Source organism: Geotrypetes seraphini, chromosome 3, assembly GCF_902459505.1.
Source record: "Geotrypetes seraphini chromosome 3, aGeoSer1.1, whole genome shotgun sequence".
NCBI classification, from domain to species: Eukaryota; Metazoa; Chordata; class Amphibia; order Gymnophiona; family Dermophiidae; genus Geotrypetes; species Geotrypetes seraphini.
The window spans coordinates 214658904-214679236 of NC_047086.1; the positions used below are offsets into that span (position 1 = coordinate 214658904).

Consider the following 20333-nt stretch of genomic DNA (forward strand, 5'->3'; position numbering starts at 1 on the left):
GGATTCAAAAAGGTACATAGGGTGAGGCGGGAGGGAGGTAAAGAAATTGTCAGATTTGGCCGGGACATGAGATGGGAGGGATACCATTGGACTACCAGGTCATAAGGCAGGCCTGGTGGAGGCCTGTAACAAGTCCGGGAGAGGGGCGGGTGGGCACTGACCCGAACATAAGACAAGACCCCTCTCAACCGATAACCAATGAAGATTATTATATGCTGAGGCAACACTTTTGTATCTTTTAGACTACATATTAACCTCAATGCAGTATTTTAGAGCACCTGCAGTTATTTTTACCCAATTTTGATGTTAAGTTCAAATATAACGAATTACAGTTGAGGCAACTCCAACATCTAGACCAAAACTGTAAAATGATGTGCAAAAAAATCAAGATTTCACTAATCTAAGTTTCCTCATAATATATCAAGTCAACTGGAAATTTGATCTTCAAATGTAAGAGAGGAGTCTAAAAGAATACCCAAAACTTTAGACGTTTTATCTACTTGCAAAGTAGAACCTGATTGTAAACTGATAGATGAAGGAAAAGAAAGAGTTATGAAACCAGAGAGAACCTTCGTCTTACTTGCATTAATTTCAACTTATTAGGAAAAACCCAATCGCTGATGTTCATGCAATCTGTAACCTTAGCTGTAACATCTACCATATTTAGAATCAGCAGAATTAACAGATAATAAAACAGCTTCAGCTGGTAAACATACTTTTTGAGAGTACTCATGAATATATTAAAAAGCACAGGGGAATTGGAAGAACTCTGAGGTACTTCGCAAAAAGTCCACTTCCTAGAAAAAATGTCATCCATCAATACTATAGCTCCAACTGACTAAAAATTCAGTAAACCAATTGAGGACAGAGCCACCTAAAAGCTACCTCACTCAGTTTATTGATCAATAAAGTAAGGTCGATTTCAAATCATCTGCAATTTTTTTGTCCCAGTTGCTGTTGATATAGTGCGAATTATAAGTTGTGTATTAAATTAGATAAGATATAAAATAGTTCAAATAAAACTATGAATGAAAGCATTTAAAGCATTTTTTGGGATGAGCATCTCAAATCACATTTAGTTTGTTTTTTGGACAGCTGTTTCAAATCACATGTAGTTCAGGACATTTTCTTAATTTATTCAAATATTTTTTCATTCTTCAATAGCGCAGTGATGGCTTCTGTATTCAAATTTTAGGTATTATCTATCATCATCAGAAAGGGTTGTTTTTGTTTTTATTCTTTATTAATGCATCTCTCGCATGATCATGATTGTGGCATTTCCTCATTTCTTGAATTATAATGACATAAAAGCCTTTGGTTTTCTTCATTTCTCAACACAATAAGTTTCTTATATGCATTCCCTCTTTTAAAAAAGTTCTCTTTTTTTTCCAGTTCAAAAGTTTTATTGATTTTTTAGAAAAAAGCAAAAAGGTACACAAATATGAACTAAGACATGATACAATCTAGTTGCATGTTTTTCATGTTTTTATCATCCTCATGTTTTTATTTTTATTTTTCCTATTTCATCATTCAGCATTACTTGATGTTTTACTCAATGTGTCCTTTTGCCAAAAGACTTTCACAATTTATTTTAGTCACTTCATTCCTATCTTGTTTTGTTAATGCTTTCATACGTACAAGTTATTTTAAAAAAACTTGTGTATTTTTATGAATTTTTTTCATTTAGGGCTCCTTTTACAAAGCCACGCTAGGGCCTTAACACGCGGAATAGCGCACGTTAATTTTCCGCGTGCGCTAGCCGCTACCACCTCCTTTTGAGCAGGTGGTAGATTTTCAGCTAGCGTGCACTAATCCGGTGCGTGCGTTAAAACCGCTAGCGCGGCATAGTAAAAGGAGCCCTTAGACCCAAGGCAGGTGTTTCTCGCTGAAACACAGCCCGTGTCGAGTCCATCAATAAATTTTATTTGATTGTTCCTAACCTGGATGGTCCTTGGTGCTTTTTGTTGTCTACCTCATGATATACTTTAGCATTCTTCTACACATTTCTGTACAAGCCATTTATACGGCCAGTAGCGTTTCCTGGACATTTAAAAGGCTCTGAATTTTAGGCCAGCTGTTCTTAGGACAATCTGGGGCTTTAAAGTTCCCAGTTATGCAAAATATATATATATATACACACACGCAGATGCTGTTCATCGTCTGTAAATATGCAGTTCTTCATGAGCAGGTTTGATAACAGGTTTCGGCTGACTGCCTAGTCCAACAAGGGAAACTTTTCATCAAGTATGTCTGCATTATCCTGCTGTCCACAGAGAACATCCATTACAGGCAAGCAACAACATTTACAGAGAAGGAACAGCATCTGTTTATATATTGCAGTCGGCCAAAACCTGTTACTAAGCATGCCTATATTATCCTCGGTTCACAAAGAACTTCCCATCTCCAACCCCTTCTTCAGCTACTAGGCAGACTGTGAGGTCTTTCACTGCTGATATCTATTGGGCTACTGCAAACATACTCAACACCATAAGGGGGCGAGAGGGAGCATCTCTGTGAACTACATCCTTTGAACAGTCACCAGGGGTTCTACTAAGAAAAATGTTTGGCTGTTCCTGCTACAGGCTCTAGGAATATTTCTTCAGCAGCATACCCATTCTAAGACGCTGGAAAAGAAGACCCTAATTTCCTTGTTTAACATCTAAGCACCGTAACTGAAGAACTTCCAGAAATTTTCCCGACATATTTGTTAGACTCAGTTACATGAAATTATATTAGGAAATGGCTGCTGTGAGTTCCCGTCGTCTCTCGAGACTACGATGAGAACTCCCTACAGCTATTTCTTAATGGCGATCTGCACGGGGCAGGAGCGTAGGAAGATCGCTTCTGCCCCGAAAACCCGCTAGACCACCAGGTAAGGCCGGGATGCCGGGGGGAAGACTTAACGATGGGGTTTTTTTTTTTTCTTTTTTCCCCCCTCCCCCAAAAAATCACGAATATGTGAAATCGCAATTACCGAAACCGCAAATGGGGAGGGGGAAGTGTAATATATAATGAACTATACAAGCAGATTTAAACTTAATTCGTCTCTCAACTGATAACCAATGAAGATTATTATACGCTGAGGCAACACTTTCGTACCTTTTAGATATATTCTGAACTTGGCTGAGAAAGGCATTTTCCTGGTAAGATGTGAAATAAGTTATGTGACTCACCATTGCAAGGCACTTCATCAGAGTGATCTCCGCAGTCATCCTGCCCATTGCACCAAAGTGAGCTGGAGATGCAGCGCCCATTCAAACAGCGCAAGAAACCTTTTTTGCAGCGACGAGTGCCTGCAAGGAACACAGTTACCAGGTCACTACACAGGAGATTGCGTCCAGATCAACTGCCAATGAGCAGCATCCACTGCCGACCTGTGAATGCACTCACTCTCCCCATACAAAAGAGTGCAATATAAGTTCAACACAACACCGGCAGGCACAGAGAATGACAACTTCTCACAAAATGTGCTGTACCAGAAAACACACATTATCGCATGTGTGTCAGACAAATGCTTGTTTGGACCTGGGGTTTGGAGTGTTTGGGGTAGGGGGACAGCAAATGTATATTGGTACTAGATCCTCGGTATGTGTCATGTTAGAATATAAACTTGTATTGAGAAACCTTGCACTGTAACTATGGCAAATTGCAAGCTGTAAACTGTATATTATTTATATCAGTATTAGATCCGTGGAGGGGCATAATCGAAAGGGACGTCTAAGTCCATTTTCGTCTAAGTCGCAAGTTGTCCAAAGTAAAAAAAAGCCTAGGACACATTTTTGAAAAATATGTCCAAAATTTTTTTGTTTCGAAAATCGTCTAACTATACGTCCTGCTGATCTGATCGTCCAAGTCGCTAAATCGTCCATCTTTATACCACATTTTCATCCAACTTTTCATCCAAGTCAAAAATGCTTAGAACAAGCCCTGTTGGAGGTGGTGGGAGGGGTCTGCAAAGTGATAGACTGAACAGCCAGACATGGCACCTAAATAGTGGGGTACCTTACAGGGCACTGCTGTGAACTTCACAAAAAGGGTGCCATGTCTTCTCCTCACTACAGCTCCCTTATAGGTCATGGTGCGCCTCCCAAATCACCTCCAGAATCCCCTAGACCTATTTATCTACCACCCTAATAGCCCTTATGGCTGCAGGAGCCACTTATATGCCAGTAGAAAAGGATTTTGGGGGTGTATAGAGGAGTGCCCATGTTTAAGTATCAATGCAATGATTACAGGGGCTTATGGGCATGGGGCCTCCTCTCTATGGGTCCCTAACCAACCCTCAAGACGGCTTAAGCCGCCTCTGTGCTGGACGACTAGGCTTTCCTATGCCAGGATGCCAGGTGATGATGGTCTGGAGGCTGAATTTTAAAGGTGTGATTAATATTTTTATGGGGATGGGGGGGGTCGGGGATCACTGGGGTAGTGTGTGGGGGTCTGTTTTATGTGTTTGCAGTGCTTATCTGGTGACTTTAGGTGGGTTTTTGTGACTTAGACCATGTTTTAAATGGTCTAAGTCACAACGTCCAAGTTCCGTCGATCCTAGGCTGTTTAACTTTTGGTTATACATGCTGTACGACTAAGCCTAAGCTGGCCAACATCCCACCCAACCCCTGCCCTCGACACTCCTCCTGAAATGCCCCGTTTAGCTTTGGTCGTTCAGCGGCACTAAGAAGGCCTAGGTCGTTTAGAAATATGTCCAAAACCCGTTTTCATTATCGGCACTTGGACGTATTTTGACAACGTTCGTCCAAATACCGACTTAGGCCGGTTTTTGGACGTTTTTCTCTTTCGATTATGAGCCCCTTAGTGTATGTGTTGAGTAAGGATAAAAACTTGTATTGAAAAAACTTGTACTGTAACTATGACAACCTGTTAACTGTATATTATGTATGTTAACCTGTAACCTATTCTGAGTTCTTTGGGGAGAATGGGATATAATGTAATGTAATGTAATGTAATGTAATGATATAAGATGAATTAATTAAATAAATAAATAAATTTAGTAGTTGAGCTCCCATTGGGTAGCTAGCTATGTAAAATCTGGCCATGTCACACATTAAGAAGTAGTGATGGCGTGTGTTAGATAGAAAATCACTGCTTACAAGTGTAAATGCCGCTGATATTCCGACCAATGCAGCAATTTCTCTTTTTCTTCTGAGTGTGTTTCTTGGTTAACAAAATAATTCTGCTCTCTCTGTACACGCCACAAAATGCCTATGCTTTCCCTGCAACCTTGTAGATACTTTATAAAAGGTGCTACAATCAGCAAGCATTTTGTAAAATACCCTAAGTATTGTCAACATCCTGACTTGAATGTCCCTTTTCCAACCTAGATGAACTATATAAAAGTGAGTCCGACATGTTGAAACGTTACTTGAAGGAAGTCTTAGAAATTACCGAGGAATTATTACCGCCATTCACCCAAGTGTATTATTTACCTGTTAAAAGGGAAGAAAAATTGAAGGAAGATGATCAACAAATGTTAAACATCTCAACGGTCTTGGAACTTTTGGATAGGGAAATAGCAATGCCAGCAACTCTTCTTCTTATAGTGGCCTTAGCACCTGATAAGAACTGGTTATTGAGACTTTTCTTTAAAAACAAACACAAAGAATTTCTTGGCTATAAGATACAAATGTTTCCTGATCTGTCACGAGATACGCAAAAACGTCAACGTGAATGTCTGCTGCTAAAACCCGGTGTTATAGCTCTAGGGGCGACTTTCTTTCTTCGTCACCCATGTAAATGTGTGATATTGCATCAAATGCAAAAATATGTACCGTATTTGCCGGCGTATAAGACGACTGGGCGTATAAGACGACCCCCCAACTTTTACAGTTAAAATATAGAGTTTGTTATATACTCGCCGTATAAGACTACCCCTTCTTCCGATTCGCGACCCCCCCCCCCCAAGCCGGCAAAAACAGCTTTGCACCGCAGGCCCAGCTGCCCAAGACGAGTCGGAGGCCCTACCCGCCGCATCCTGCACGTGGGCAGACTCAGCACAAACGCTGCTGATGGCCCCAATCGACACGCTAACCTCCCCGCGCACGCTGACCATCTTCTCTCTGCCTGCACTTTCCCCACGGCCCTCTTCGGCGACTCAGCAGGGGCAGTGATCAAGACAGGCTGCAAACGTCGGGACCTTCCCTCTCTGAGTCCCGCCTATTTTGTTTCAACTTCCTGTTTCCGCATAGGCGAGACTCACAGAGGGAATGACCGCCTGTCTTGATCGCCCGAGGCTGGGAGGAACAGAAGATTTCTGCAAACACCATCGGGGCAGAAAATTTAACGGGTCCATCTCGCCGGTCCTGTGCGGTCCGGCAGGAATTTTCTGCGGACCGGCGGTTGAAGAACTATGATGTAAACAGTACCCGGCGTATAAGACGACCCCCGACTTTGGGGAGGATTTTAAGGTACTGAAAAGTCATCTTATACGCCGGCAAATACGGTATTCTTTGAATCTATCCAACTTATAACCTTCTTGTCAATGGCTTCCCTGAAAAAAGGAGGAGAGATACGAGTACTCTTTGATTGCTTGACCTTCTAGCTCAGCTTATACAATCCTTAATCTTATAGATTGCTATTTTGTAATTTCCTATTATATTTTTCGCCGATTGGATTAGATGAGGACTTAACCCTAATTTCACTAGATCCTCCCAAAAACTGAAACTATCATTCCCCTCTACAAAAGGTATATCCCGCGTAGGAAAATTAGGAACATCCCTCCCCTTTAGAACCACAGAACTCTGGAATAATCTCACATCCCCGTTCAGAGTTTGAAGTTCCCTCCAATCCTTCCACAAACACCTGAAAACTTGGCTCTTTTCAAAAATCTAACACTTCCCGCTTTTTGGTTCCCTGTCCAGCTTTATCTTCCTAGCTCCTTTCCTATAACCCTTCATTGTAGCTCCTTTTCAACTTAACCCTGTAAACCATGCCGAGTTCTACACTTGTGGAGATGGCGCGGTATACAAACCTAAGGTTTAGTTTAGTTTATATATATATTCGCGTTATGAAAACAGATAATAATCAGTTTAGTTTTGTATTGGATTTTTTTTTCTGCCTAACTTTACCTTTCTGTACAAGTTTATACTTGTTACGTTAATTGAAAAATGATAAATAAATAATAATAAAATAAAAGTGAGTCTGGTGGAGGGCAATTCTAAACAATGCCTAAACTAAACTAAAACTTAAGTTTATAGACCGGGTCATCTCCACGGAAAATGGAGCTCGACTCGGTTAACAAATCATGAACTAATAATAACAATAATGTTGAAGATTAAATAAACCACTTTATAGAATACTAGTCTAAAAGGTCAAATATGGGCTTATAATTTGCATCAGCTAGAGAACATGTACCAGTAAAAGCACAAATTAAAATGCTTTAAACAGGGGTAGTCAAACAGGGTCACGGGCCAGTCGGGTTTCCAGGATATCCCTAATGGATATGCATATACCCTTTCAAATCTGCTATTACTAAAACTCGAATAAGTTAATTTTCAAATATTTATTAATTTAATATATACTTTTTTATAATAAATATTAACACAATACATTATATCAATCACTGACATTTATTAATGAAACTCTCATTTTCCTTTCAGTCCCCTAAGAAAAAGTTCATTCATTCATTGTTCAAAACTGCTTGTGCAAAATTTGCCTTGTTGAATCACAGTCTTCCAGACTCAATTGTAGTTTATGGATACTTTTCTAAAGTCAATGTTCTGTTCATGTTCCTCTTCAAAAGCAACCAAAGTAAATTCAGCTTTCAGCCCCTCAGGGTGAGTTGGGGGGTGGGGAAAGGGAGTTGCATTGGAACTTGATTCAGGGTATATATGGATAGTTTCTTGTGGGTTTTATTTTATTTGAGTATTGGGTGGGAGGGTGGGGGAAAATTTAATTGTATGTTAATGTCTGAAAGTTTATTGTGCTTGTCTTGCGATATTTTATGTATATGAACTACTTGTTGCACAATTGTAGTTTGAAAATCTAATAAAGATATATTAAAAAAAAAAAAAAAAACCACCTTAACGTGCAAATTTTATAATGTATAACTGCAAGGGAGGTGTGGTTATGGGAGGGTCATGGGCGTGTCCAGAACTTACATGCTAATGTTACAGAATACCAACAGTTATGCATGCAACTATCCCCCCCAATTTTTTTTTTAAAATCTTTAATACATTTTCAAGGCTAATACACAGTGCATAAAATTATACATACATTAATAACCAGAATCAAGACTTACAATCCATTAGAAGCAATACAAAATGAATTACCTCCCCCCTCCTCCCTTCCAGTACATTCAATCAAGGAATAAAACAAACCCACCCACCCCTCCCACCCTTCCCTGGATGTGTGTACAAATCTAAAGGAAATTAAAGGTAAAAGACAACTAAACTTAAGTAACAAAAGTCGTTAATGGACCTCAAATTAATCTGAATAAATTATTATGCCCCAACATGTCAGTGTTCATTTTTTCATACTTATAACACAAACATAATTTCGCCCACCAAAAGGTAAAACTAAGCCGATCCCAATTTTTCCAATTGTGGGTAACCATTTGCATGGCAATCTAGGTTTCAGGTTTATTTAAAAAATTGATATACCGCCTTACTAAAATTCAAATCGGTTTTACATAATATAAAAAAAGTATAATAAGAACATACTTTAGAAACAAATAATGCTACAAACAGTCAAACACAATGACAAACATTAACTTACCGATACAGGATGGAAATGGACAGAAATACAATTTAAATAAAGAGAAAGGGAGGGGAAGAGGGACCAAAACAAAAGGAAGGGGAACAAAATATAAATAGGCTAGAAAAGCCGGCATTTATACCAGTCCAATGAGGGTTTAATATGAAATAGTGTCCCACAGATGACTACATCATAGGTTAATGGAATCGATGATTCTAGTATGTTATTGATATGTCCCCATATCGACTTCCAAAAATTGAATATCAAAGGACAATAGAACAACAGATGATCCAGTGTCCCTATTTCAAGATTAGATTTAGAACTATCTAACTTCTGCAAACGAACTGGGGTCCATCTGTGTAACATCTCATACTCCAAGACCAAATCCGTGGCCATTGAGTAGCAGAAATCTGCTGCGTTATCTCAATACTTCAAATGTCTTTTAGACTAGTTTTAGGTTTCTTATTCAAATATTCAGATATTAATTTATACCATTTGGCTGCCTGATGCCCTAGCAAATCTGTCTGGAAGCAAAGAGCCGGCAGGCTATACTGTTTTTTAAAATTTTGCCAATCAGGGAACCCTTTCTGAATGGCCTACTTCAACTGCAACCACTTATATGCTTGAGACTTTGTAATACCAAATACCATTATTGTTGCAGTCGTGAAAACCCAAGCACTTTCCCATTTAATAACACATCGTCTAAAGTATGTATACCTGACCGCAGCCAGTGCTTTCAGAGGATCTTAGACTCGCCAATTTGAATCTTGGAGTTCAACCATAAGGATTGACATGTGGATTGTTGTACCGGATAGAAGTTAAATTATTAATGAATTGTAAGGTTTTCCATGTAGCCAAAACAATACTATTGTCCTTATAAATACGGGGTAACTTGATACTCAAAACATGGCTCAATTGTAATGGGCTTAATAGATTATATTGACACTCTAAGCTTCCAACTAACAAAGAAAAGTAATAAGTAAAAAAGAAATAGAAATGAGCCAGTGAGGAAATGACCACGTAAAGCTCGCCGCGATGAGAGTATTTTGAGGCGGTGGAGTGGTGGGACTGAGGCTCAAAGATTTGTAAATTAATAAGAACTCTTTTGGAAGCTTAGAGTGTCAATATAATCTATTAAACTAAATATATATTCTAAACAGAGAATTATTAATCATATTCTTTGGAGACCAATTGTAATGGGGACATAAGTTGTCTTTCTAAAATCAACCAATCCGGAAGATGCTCCAATACTTCAGGTAGGATCCAATATATACCCTGCCACATAATAAAAGCTTGATGGTATCTATAGAAATTTGGAAAATTTACCCCACCTGCCACAATTGGTTTTTGCAAAGATACTAAAGCTATTCTAGCAGTTTTACCCAGCCATATAAATTTAGTGAGAATTCCATTCAATTTCTTATAAAAGGACCCCTGAAAAGAAACTCATTTGGTAGCAAACTACAGGCAAAATCATCATCTTCACAGTTTGGGCTCTCCCCCACCAAGAGAGATGTAATGGGTTCCAATGCTCACATATTTCTTTGACTTTCAGCAATAAAGATTTTTCATTTACTGTCATCGTGTCTTCCAATGTTTTTTGAATCATGATACCTAAATATTTTATACCCTCTTCCTTCCAAAGGAATGGGAATGGATCAAATAGTCCTTTTGCACAATGCATATGCAGAGATATTATATTCCTGACCTGCATAAGGAATCCCCAGTATCTCCCTTGCCTGTTCAATAACCAACAAAGGTTCCAGAACAATATCAAAATGCAAGGGAGATAAGGGACATCCTTGTCTAACTCTCCTCGCCAGACAAAAATGTTGTGAAAAAGTATTATTAATATATAATCTGGCAGAAGAGGAACTATTCAAAGTTTGAATCATTTGTATAAATCCGCATCCTATACCAAACCAATCCATTGCTTGATACATGAAAGTAGAGAATGACACGGGGACCGTTTACCGCCGTAAACCGTGGGTCACCGCAGTAAATCCGCAGGAATGGAGACATTTACAACTGTTTTACCGCAGGAATGGGGACAAGACCTTTCACAGCCCCGTGGGAGCAGTGAAAAGTCTTACTCCTGTGGTAAAATAAATTGCGCCCGTGTTAAACTCGGCATCTTCTCCCCAGCTCCTCTCACGCCTATTTTACCTTCAGGAGCCAGCCATGCCACGATGAAGACAGAAGGAACCTAAAACCAAAGACTGAGACCAATGTGATTTGAAGAATAAAATTACCAGACAACAAAAAGAAAAAAAATAAATTTATTTTATATTTTGTGATTAGAATATTTCAGATTTGAAATATGTATCCTGCTAGAGTTGGTATTAGACATAACTGGAGACTGCAAAGTCCAGGCTGTGCTTCTTTAGCTTCCAGCTGGCTTAGGGCTCTCTCTGACCAGGGGGCAGTTGCCCTAGTTGCACTCCCCTAACATTATTCTTGCCAAGTGTGACTAAAGTATTCTGTTAGCTTGATTTTTCTATGTAGCATTCTGTAGTAATTTGGTTTGTTCAGTTTTCACAATAGTGAAGGGGACATTTGTGAAAGGGAGGGGAGATGGGGTTTGTTGAACCTTGCTCTGTTTTATTTGTGTTTATAAAATGACAATTGTCAGAGGAGAAGCTTCCGCCCACACACACGCGACTGCAGGGTGGCATCAGTTTCTTTTCTAAAGCGCCGCGAAGGTAAGGGGGAGGGAGGGAGATAGATTTGGCCGGAAGTAGGGAGGGAGGGAAGGGGCCCCGCGCGCGTGATCGGTGACCGCACGTCTTCCCTCCCTTAAGTTTCTTTGCGCCGCGAAGGTAAGGGGGAGGGAGGGAGATTCTTGGGCTGCTGAAGGGCGGTGAGGTGGCGAGAGGGAAGGGTGGATGCTATAGCGACGGGGCGGTGAAGGAGACGGCGGGGACGGGGCGGTGAAGGGGACAGTGGGTTTGGGAACGGGGCAGTGAAGAGGACGGTGGTCCGGTGACGGGGCAGTGACTGGAACAGATATTTTTCCCGTGTCATTTTCTACATGAAAGTCCATTCCACACGATCAAAGGCCCATTTACAAAACAGTGAAAGCGGTTTTTAGCACAGGCCGGTGTGCTGAATGCTCTGCGCTTCGCATTCAGCATGCCGACCTGCGCTAAAAACTGCTTCCGCAGTTTTGTAAAAGAAGGGATATCATATTTAGTCATGAACATTTACACCAGCCACTGGCAGGATGTAAGCAGCTGTGCTGAACTGTTGGCATGCCACTGTGGACTTATGCTAGCATTTTACAATGTCAATTATGTGCAAAATTACCAATACAGAATTCATGCTTAGTATGAAGCATCCCGGCACATCTTTCAGTTTAAATACCAGTTTACTTTTGAAGGTGATCATGTTATACAACCTAAAGTAGCACGAAAAGGAAACTTACTACAGTAAGATAGTTTCTCATCCGATTTGTCTTTGCAGTGTGGGAATTTGTCACAGGTCAGTCTGTAGCTGATGCAATCTCCATTCTTGCATTCAAATTCATCATGGCTGCAGGTTGAATTAGGCGCTGGAAGACAACACGACATTGTGATATGGTGTCAAACAATTCTGCCTCTAACTAAATAGTCCAAAATCAAGACTCTGTCTAAGTTAAACCCCTTATTTACTAAGTAACGCAAGCCCCGAGGAAGAAAGGAAGGGAGTCTACTTTTGCACTATGGTGATACCCAGTGGCTAGATTCAGGGTCTTGATTGACGCATGAGACCCGATGCAGGGCAATTACTAGATCATAAGAGGGACATAAAGATAGGGGTAAAAAAACATCCATCTACCCCCACCCCCACCCCCGATTCCAGCTGAAGGTAAATACAGTAGACTCTCTGTTAAATGGAACTTAAGCAACTAGAACTCTCAAGCAAAGAGAAAAAAAAAAATATCTAAGAAATACTGCAATACTTTTCAAAAATATCAATTTCTGGCAGAAATTTAAAGTGTAAATTTTTCATGCCAAACCTGAGTATGCCCATACTTTGCCTACCACAAGTCCGGTAGTTTGTCTTGAACAGTTTATGGTATGGCACAGTATTAGTTAGGCCTATTTTTAATAGTAGCTCTCAAGCAACCAGAAACTACATTTATCCGGCATCTATCAATCCCCTTGGGTGCTGGTTAACTGAGAGTCAACTGTACAAAGCAAAGGAGAAAACTCCTAGGTCAACCACCAAAGCTCAACTACCCCTTTCCCCAAATAAAACCTCCAATTTGCTTGTGTACTGTATTTTTCTTGTCATTAGAAACCAAAAGGCAAGGAGAGAAGCCTAGTCCTTCTGCAGTTTAAGTAGGCATGCCCTTAATCAGCTAAAGTGTGAACATGGTAATTTGCACAGATTGTGGTAAATATATTGGCCAACAAGATGGCTTTCATCACCTTACCTTAAGTCCCCTTTATTTCAAGCTCACTTTCTATAACTCAGTACATGTGCAAACCCCACATCTGCTAAGAGCTCTGATGAGTTTTCACTTTTACCCTTTATACATTCATTATGCCATTAGTAAGCCATAGATCGAGACTGTGGGCCATTTACAAGCACTTGCATACAGAAAACCAATCAAGTTTCCTTCCGTTTCAACTTCTACCCTTCCAGTCCACAGAACCACCGAATATAGGGAGAGATGACAACCACAAACAGAACTCAGTGGCTTTCTTGATTTCCCCTCTTCTTTCCAAGCAGAGATCCTCTGTGCTTATGCCAGGCTTTCTGGAATTCTGTTATTGTATAATCTAACATTTAACATTCCACAGTGACAGTTAAGGGTATAGGTGTCTTGATTGTAGGTAATATCCCATTCCCCCCTATATTCTTATATATGTAACTGGGGTTCTATTAAGAGCATCCCACTGGCATGCGATTGTTGCTTTGCATTCAGCCTTGCACAATAACCCATCCCAACCACACATTTTTACAACTTTTTATTTATATCAAATTTCACATTAAATCCAAGAATTAATTTTGCACAGAAAAAAGGGGGGAAAAAATGATCCATATAATTATAGCAAAGAAAAATCAAACCTTTAAGTAACAAGACTTTTCACTTTTTCACTCGAGTCCACAAGCGGGGATCAGCATTTCAGAAAATTATCTAAAGAAATCTCTTCAAACAATAATATACTAAGTAACAAGCAAAGCCTGAGTAAAGGACAACCAACCATTATTTAGAGCATAACTTTTTCTTGACCAATAGCAGAAGAAAGTGGATGGGCAACCAAAGGTTGCCTGCATGCACAGAGAGCTTGTGAGGTGGTTAGTTCAAAGAAAATTTACAGGGGAACTCCTTACTTTATTACCTCCGTTCTGAAAAATATTTTGTGACATTCAAGGCACAATTAAAATTATATTATTTTACTCTGGCTTTTTGCTCTTAACTCCTTCTTTTACTCAGTCATAACTGCAGGAAATCTTCTTTCCCTAGCTTTTTTGATTATATCTTAACTTCTGTGGGCAGAAAAGAAATACTGTATGTTCTTCCCCTACCTTATTTGTTCCATTCATTCCGCTTCCCCTCACCCTTTATTTCTATTGTAACCTACCCATTCTTTTTCTACCTCTGATTGTTTGTTGCAATTATGTGTTTTGATTATTTTGTTCCTTTCCCCTTTTTATTTTACTTTTGTTTTTACTTCTTTTTTTTAAGCAATATTTTTATTGTAAACTGCTTAGATTAACCTTGGTTTATATTTGCGGTATATTAAATAAATTGAACTTGAACTTGAAGAATGCTCTCAACCAATGTTCCCTCTAAGGAGTGGCCAAGTGCGTGCACATTTTTTATTTCATGTGAGCAACAAGTTCTAAAAACCAACAATTTTTGATTCCAGTATTAGCTTTTCTACATACAGTATAGCACAAAAAGTTATCACACATATGCAGTAGTAATTGACTTAATTTCTTATAGTTTAACTTTGTTTGAAAGTCAGGCTGGGCCTTTTGTTAGCGACCAAGTAACAACCATGTAAAATGTACAAGGGCTGTTCAAAAAGTATCAGACCTTAATTTTTCTTGTGTAAACAAATAAAGCTAGGGAGGCATGGTTTGGTGCACATATGTAGGCAACCCTAATGTGCATGCTTGAATTTTTTCCCGCCTACAGATGCTGTCAGTCGCCAGCAGACCACCAATGAGTGAGGAAGTGTAAGTTAGCACCTTCCAATTTTCATTTTTGACAAAATGACAGAAAAAGTTGAACGACACTACTGCATTAAATTTTGTGTAAAACTTGGTGATTCTCAAATGGAAACGATCCACAAGATTCAACAAGCCTTCGGGGGACGAAGCAATGGGCACCACACAGATAAAGGAGTGGTACAACCACTTCAGAGATGGCCACACATTAGTGGAGAGTGAAGCACGTTCTGGTAGGCCCTCAACATCCGGAAATGAGATCGTCATTGACCGAGTGAGGACCCTGGTGATGCAGTATCGTCGAATCACCAAGAGGTAGTACCAAGAGGTTCTGCGTCGCCTTTGTAATAATAATAATAATAATAATAATTTTATTTCTTATATACCGCTGTACCGTGAGGTTCTAAGCGGTTTACAGTAGAAACAGAAGAAATGCAATAAGTAAGATTAATTAAGATGAAAAGAAAGTACTTAGAGTTCCCTGACTGTCCCAAAGGCTCACATTCTTGCTAAAGTACTTGAGAAAAATAAATTAGTTAGGTTATAAACATAGAGTAGAATAAGATAGGAAAACAGTTCATAGGAAAATTAATTTCGAATACATTATACATTATATATTGTTCAAGGCGGAATACAAATTATAGGAATTACCAAAAGAATTGCGTAATAAAGATTATGTAGATAAATTACATAACAGTGATTCGTGTACATTAAATGGTGTGGTAGAGGATTCAATTTTGAGAATTACATATCAAGGGAATCAAGTGATAACAGAATATAGTGGAGATTATCAGTATATACGGTTTACAGATTGGAAGTTACCTAATAATGAAGTAAGAAATTTATTGGATAGTGTGGGAAATGTTTATATAGGAATCAGAGTATGTATGATAGGAAAGGTTTTAAGAATTGAATTAATGTGTTATTCTATCGAGGGAGAGCTTGTGTATAAAGGGAGGATATTAGTTGGTAATGACGTGTTTTCTGAATAGAAATGTTTTGATTTCTTTTCGAAACACTTTGATGTCTGTTGTATTGATCATTAGTTTGGTGATTGTGGGGTCAATTTTTGCTGCCTGTGTCGCTAGAAGGCTGTCGTATAGTTTCTTAAGACGGGTTCCATTATTAGGGGGGAAGGTGAATAGGTTTTGAGTTCTTCTTGATCTGGATGAGCAGTAATGGTTTAGGCGGTTGTTTAGGTAACAGGGGGCAGTTCCATGGGTTATCTTAAACAGCAGACAATAGAACTTGAATTGAGTTCTTGCTTTTATCGGAAGCCAGTGAGAGTCTATATAGGCGGGAGTGATGTGGTCAAATTTGCTGAGACAGTAGATGAGTCTGATGGCAGTGTTCTGAACTGTCTGTAGTTGTTTTATCATATTGTTAGGACATGTTAGGTAGAGGCTGTTGCAGTAATCCAAGTTACTGAGTGTGAGGGATTGTACAATGATCTTGTAGTGTTCTTTGGTAAAGAAATTTCTTATTTTTCTTAGGTTTCGCATGGTGAAGAATGCTTTCTGTATGACTTTGTGTATCTGTGTCTGCATAGTGCAGCGTCTATCTAATTGTATTCCTAGAATTTTTAGAGTGCTCTGTATGGGATATTTGATTGTATTTACTTCCAATTCTGTTATAGATTGCTTTTGTTCCTTCTCTAGTAGTAGGAATTTGGTTTTCTCTGCATTCAGTTTCAATTTATGGTTCTTCATCCATTTTTCTACAGTTTCTAGTGTTGTTATCAGGTGTTCATTGGAGCTGGGGTCTTGTATGTCAAATGGGAGAATGATGGTTATGTCATCTGCGTAACTGAAAGATGTTATATTTAGGGCGTCTAGGGCAGTGCCTAAGGAAGCTATGAAGAGGTTGAATAGTATGGGCGATAGTGGGGATCCTTGTATTACTCCGCAGGGGTTTGTCCATGGTTCAGATAAAATATCTTTTGACTTAACTCTATATGATCTTGTTTGAAGGAAGCCTTGGAACCAGTTGTGAACTTTACCAGTTATTCCTATGGCATCTAGTGTCTGAAGAAGTATTAGATGATCTACTAAGTCAAATGCTGCTGAAAGGTCGAGTTGGATGATTAGTAACTTGTTTCCTTTGCTGAGGTGCTGTCGGGCTATATCAAGTAAAGATACCAGTAATGTTTCTGTGCTGTGATTGGCTCTGAAACCAGATTGAGTTGGATGTAGAATGTTGTGGTCTTCAAGGTAATTGGATAGATATTGTGCAACTAGACCCTCGATGATTTTGATGTATAGTGGGATAGAAGCAATTGGTCTATAATTTGTTGGATTGTCTATTGGGCCTTTGGGATCTTTTAGTATGGGGGTGATTATTATTTCTCCAAGTTCTGGAGGGAATTGACCTTCCTTGAGAGTGGTTTGCAACCATAATGTGAGACAAGTAATAAATTTGGTAGATGCTGTTGCTAATAGGTAAGGAGAACAGTTGTTCAAATCACAGGAGGATTTGCTGTATTTTTTGTATAGCAGGTCCAGGTCTGACCATTGTGTCGTTGGGAAGTTGGTCCAGGTCCTATCTGCTGAGATGGCTTCGTCATTTGTGGGTTTTATTGGTATCTCTTCAATGATATTTTGGGAATTGTTGAATGTAGATCTGATTGTGGTGATTTTATTTTTGAAGTAGTCCGATAATTGTGAAGCTGTTGGAGTCTGGGTTCCTTGGGTGGCGAGGAAGGGTTTGGTATCTGTGAGGTTTTTTACAATGCTGAAAAGTTTTTTGGTGTCTAGTTTTTCAGTGCCAATGAGTTTGGAGTAATAGTCTTTACGTTTTTCCTTCAGTTTGATTTTATATTGTTTGATTTGGGATCTCCATTCTGTTTTAATGTGGTCTTGTTTCTGTTTTTTCCATGATCTTTCTAGTTGTCTGCATTGCCTCTTTAGTTGTATGAGTTCAGTGTCATACCATTTGTCTGATGGTCTACTTATTTTGTTTTTTGTTTTTAGTGGTGCTAGTTTGTTCAAAGTGGTATCACTAATGTAACGCCATGTGTTTATGAACTCCTTGTGGTTGTTTAAGTCTAGTAATGGGTCTACTGTGTCCCAGAAAGTAATGGGTTCGATTTTCTGTCTGGATTTGAAGCTGGTTGTGATTGGAATAGATTTGATTTTATTATACATCCAATTGATGGTTAAGGTGTATTTGTAGTGGTCGGACCATAAGGTTGGATTCCAAGAGCCGTTGGTGATGTGGATGTTTTGTGTGTTGAGGTAATGCTGCGAGATGCAAACGGTCAGACCTGTGGGCAGCGGGCAATTGGAAGTTTCATCACGATAACATACCTGCCCATTCTTTACATTTGATATGGAATTTCCTGGCCAAACACAACACACCTGCGATTCCTCAGGCTCCCTACTCTCCCAACATGGCTCCGTGTGACTTCTGGCTTTTCCTCAAGCTGAAAATGTCCCTGAAAGGGACCAGATTTCAGTCAAGAGAAGATATCATGCAGAATGCGATGGACCAGTTGCGAGCAATCTCAAAAGAGCTTTTCCAGCGCTGCTTCCGACAGTGGCAGAACCATTGGAAGAAGTGTGTGGCAGCCCAAGGGGGCTACTTTGAAGGAGTTTAGTATAAGATTGTTGTATCTGAATACAAGTATTTTTTATGAACAAAGGTCTGATACTTTTTGAACAGCTCTCATATGAGTAATTGCTCACACACTCCACTAAGAAGGAACATAGCTTCAACTGTACTATCCAGGTTTTAAAAGAAGAAGCTCTTTTCCCCCTTTTCTGCACTTCCCTTGCAAGATCAGGAACTATATTAATATTTAAAGTAAAAAAGGTACTATATAGAAATAAAACAAAAACATAAAGGAAATAGGGTGATACCTTTTTTATTGAACTGACAATACATTTTATGATTAGCTTTCGAAGGCAACCCCTTCTAAGATCAGAAATAAGCAAATGTTAACAAATATCAGTATATATAAGGGAAACATGAAAGCATTCCAGTGATAGTTTCACAGGAAGAGGGAGGGAAAGGTAGGTAAACAGGAGACAAAGAAGCGAAAAAGCAGTTTATATTTCTTTGTAGTAGGAAAATAGCCAAGGTCACTTACTGTAGGTCAGAGCAGATACTATGCTATCGTGTGACTTGGCTGTGTCCATTATTTTTTTTGTATGTGAGGGGTAAAAGTTGGAGTTGTGGAGGCAGCTCCATCTGTCTGTAAGTTTTTTGTACGAGGGTGAAATCAAAAATTAAAGGCGATTGTTAAATTATGCAATAACAGGAACAGAGCTAGCAAAATGCAACATATGCACTCGTACCTTGCCTGGTGGATATTTTGTCTATGCACAGTGCAGCGCTCAGCCTTTAGTCATGTGGAAGCCATGATAGAAACCTTCAAGATCCTGAAGGGCATAGAAAAAGTAGACAGGGACAGATTTTTCAAATTATGGGAAACCACGAGTACAAGGGGGCACTCGGAGAAATTGAAAGGGGACAGGTTTAGAACAAACGCTAGGAAGTTCTTTTTCACCCAGAGGGTGGTGGATACATGGAATGCGCTTCCGGAGGCTGTGATAGGCAGGAGCACGTTACAGGGCTTCAAAGAAGGTTTGGATAGGTTCCTAGAGGACAAAGGGATTGAGGGGTATAGATAGGAGTAGAGGTAGGTTATAGAAATAGTCAGGGACCACTGCTCAGGCAATAGGCCTGATGAGCCGCCGCGGGAGCGGACGCTGGACGAGATGGACCTCTGGTCTGCCTCAGCGGAGGCAACTTCTTATGAGGTCAGAAACATGGATGCTCCATTTCAAGATTGCACCATTAAAGAACAACATGCACTTTCTTTGGGAAGAGGATGCGCGGGAGTGGGACCGCAGAAGACAAACATGAATAAGGATGGAGGAGTGGTAGATCCTGATCGATTTTCAGAGGGTTGTGTTTGTGAGGAGCTAGCTAAATTAAAGGTAGACAAAGCGATGGGGCCGATTGGTGTACATCCGAAGGTGCAGAAGGAACTTAGGGAAGTTCTGGTGGATCCGCTGACTGACCTTTTCAATGAGTCTCTAGAGTCGGAAGTGGTACTGGAGGACTGGAGAAGAGCGGATGTGGTCTCTCTCCACAAAAGTGGAAGTAAGGAAGAAGTAGGTATATTCTAATCTTTTCTTCTGCGCACATTGTGTTTATATTTTGCCTCTGTAAATAAAGTCTACTTTTTAAATTAGTTCCTTGTGGTCCTTGCAGTTTGTCAGGAAATAATAAGAGGGATTCTAAACTCAAGGTCAATTACCAAAAGACGCGTTTGTTTCCAGAGTTCTAAAGCCATTATTTATAAGTCTTCGTACACCATCAATATCTACTGGTCAGAGATGATTACCGCTTCCCTCACAATTCTTAATCAATCCTTAATTATTATACATCATTTTAACACCTTTTCTGTATCATTAGCTGCCGTATTCCATTCATTGTATTCCACTCTTTTAACCTTG

General features: G+C 39.5%; 1 protein-coding gene across 1 annotated transcript in view; it reads right to left on the reverse strand.

Moving 5' to 3' along the window:
* Nucleotides 1-20333, reverse strand: part of LRP1 (LDL receptor related protein 1) — a 777705-nt gene that overhangs the window by 219069 nt on the left and 538303 nt on the right. The window contains exons 46-47 of the mRNA XM_033939435.1: nucleotides 12131-12256; nucleotides 3174-3293 (exon numbers count right to left, since the gene is read on the reverse strand). Coding sequence (XP_033795326.1) covers nucleotides 3174-3293; nucleotides 12131-12256 — 246 coding nt within the window. The remainder of the gene's footprint in view (nucleotides 1-3173; nucleotides 3294-12130; nucleotides 12257-20333) is intronic.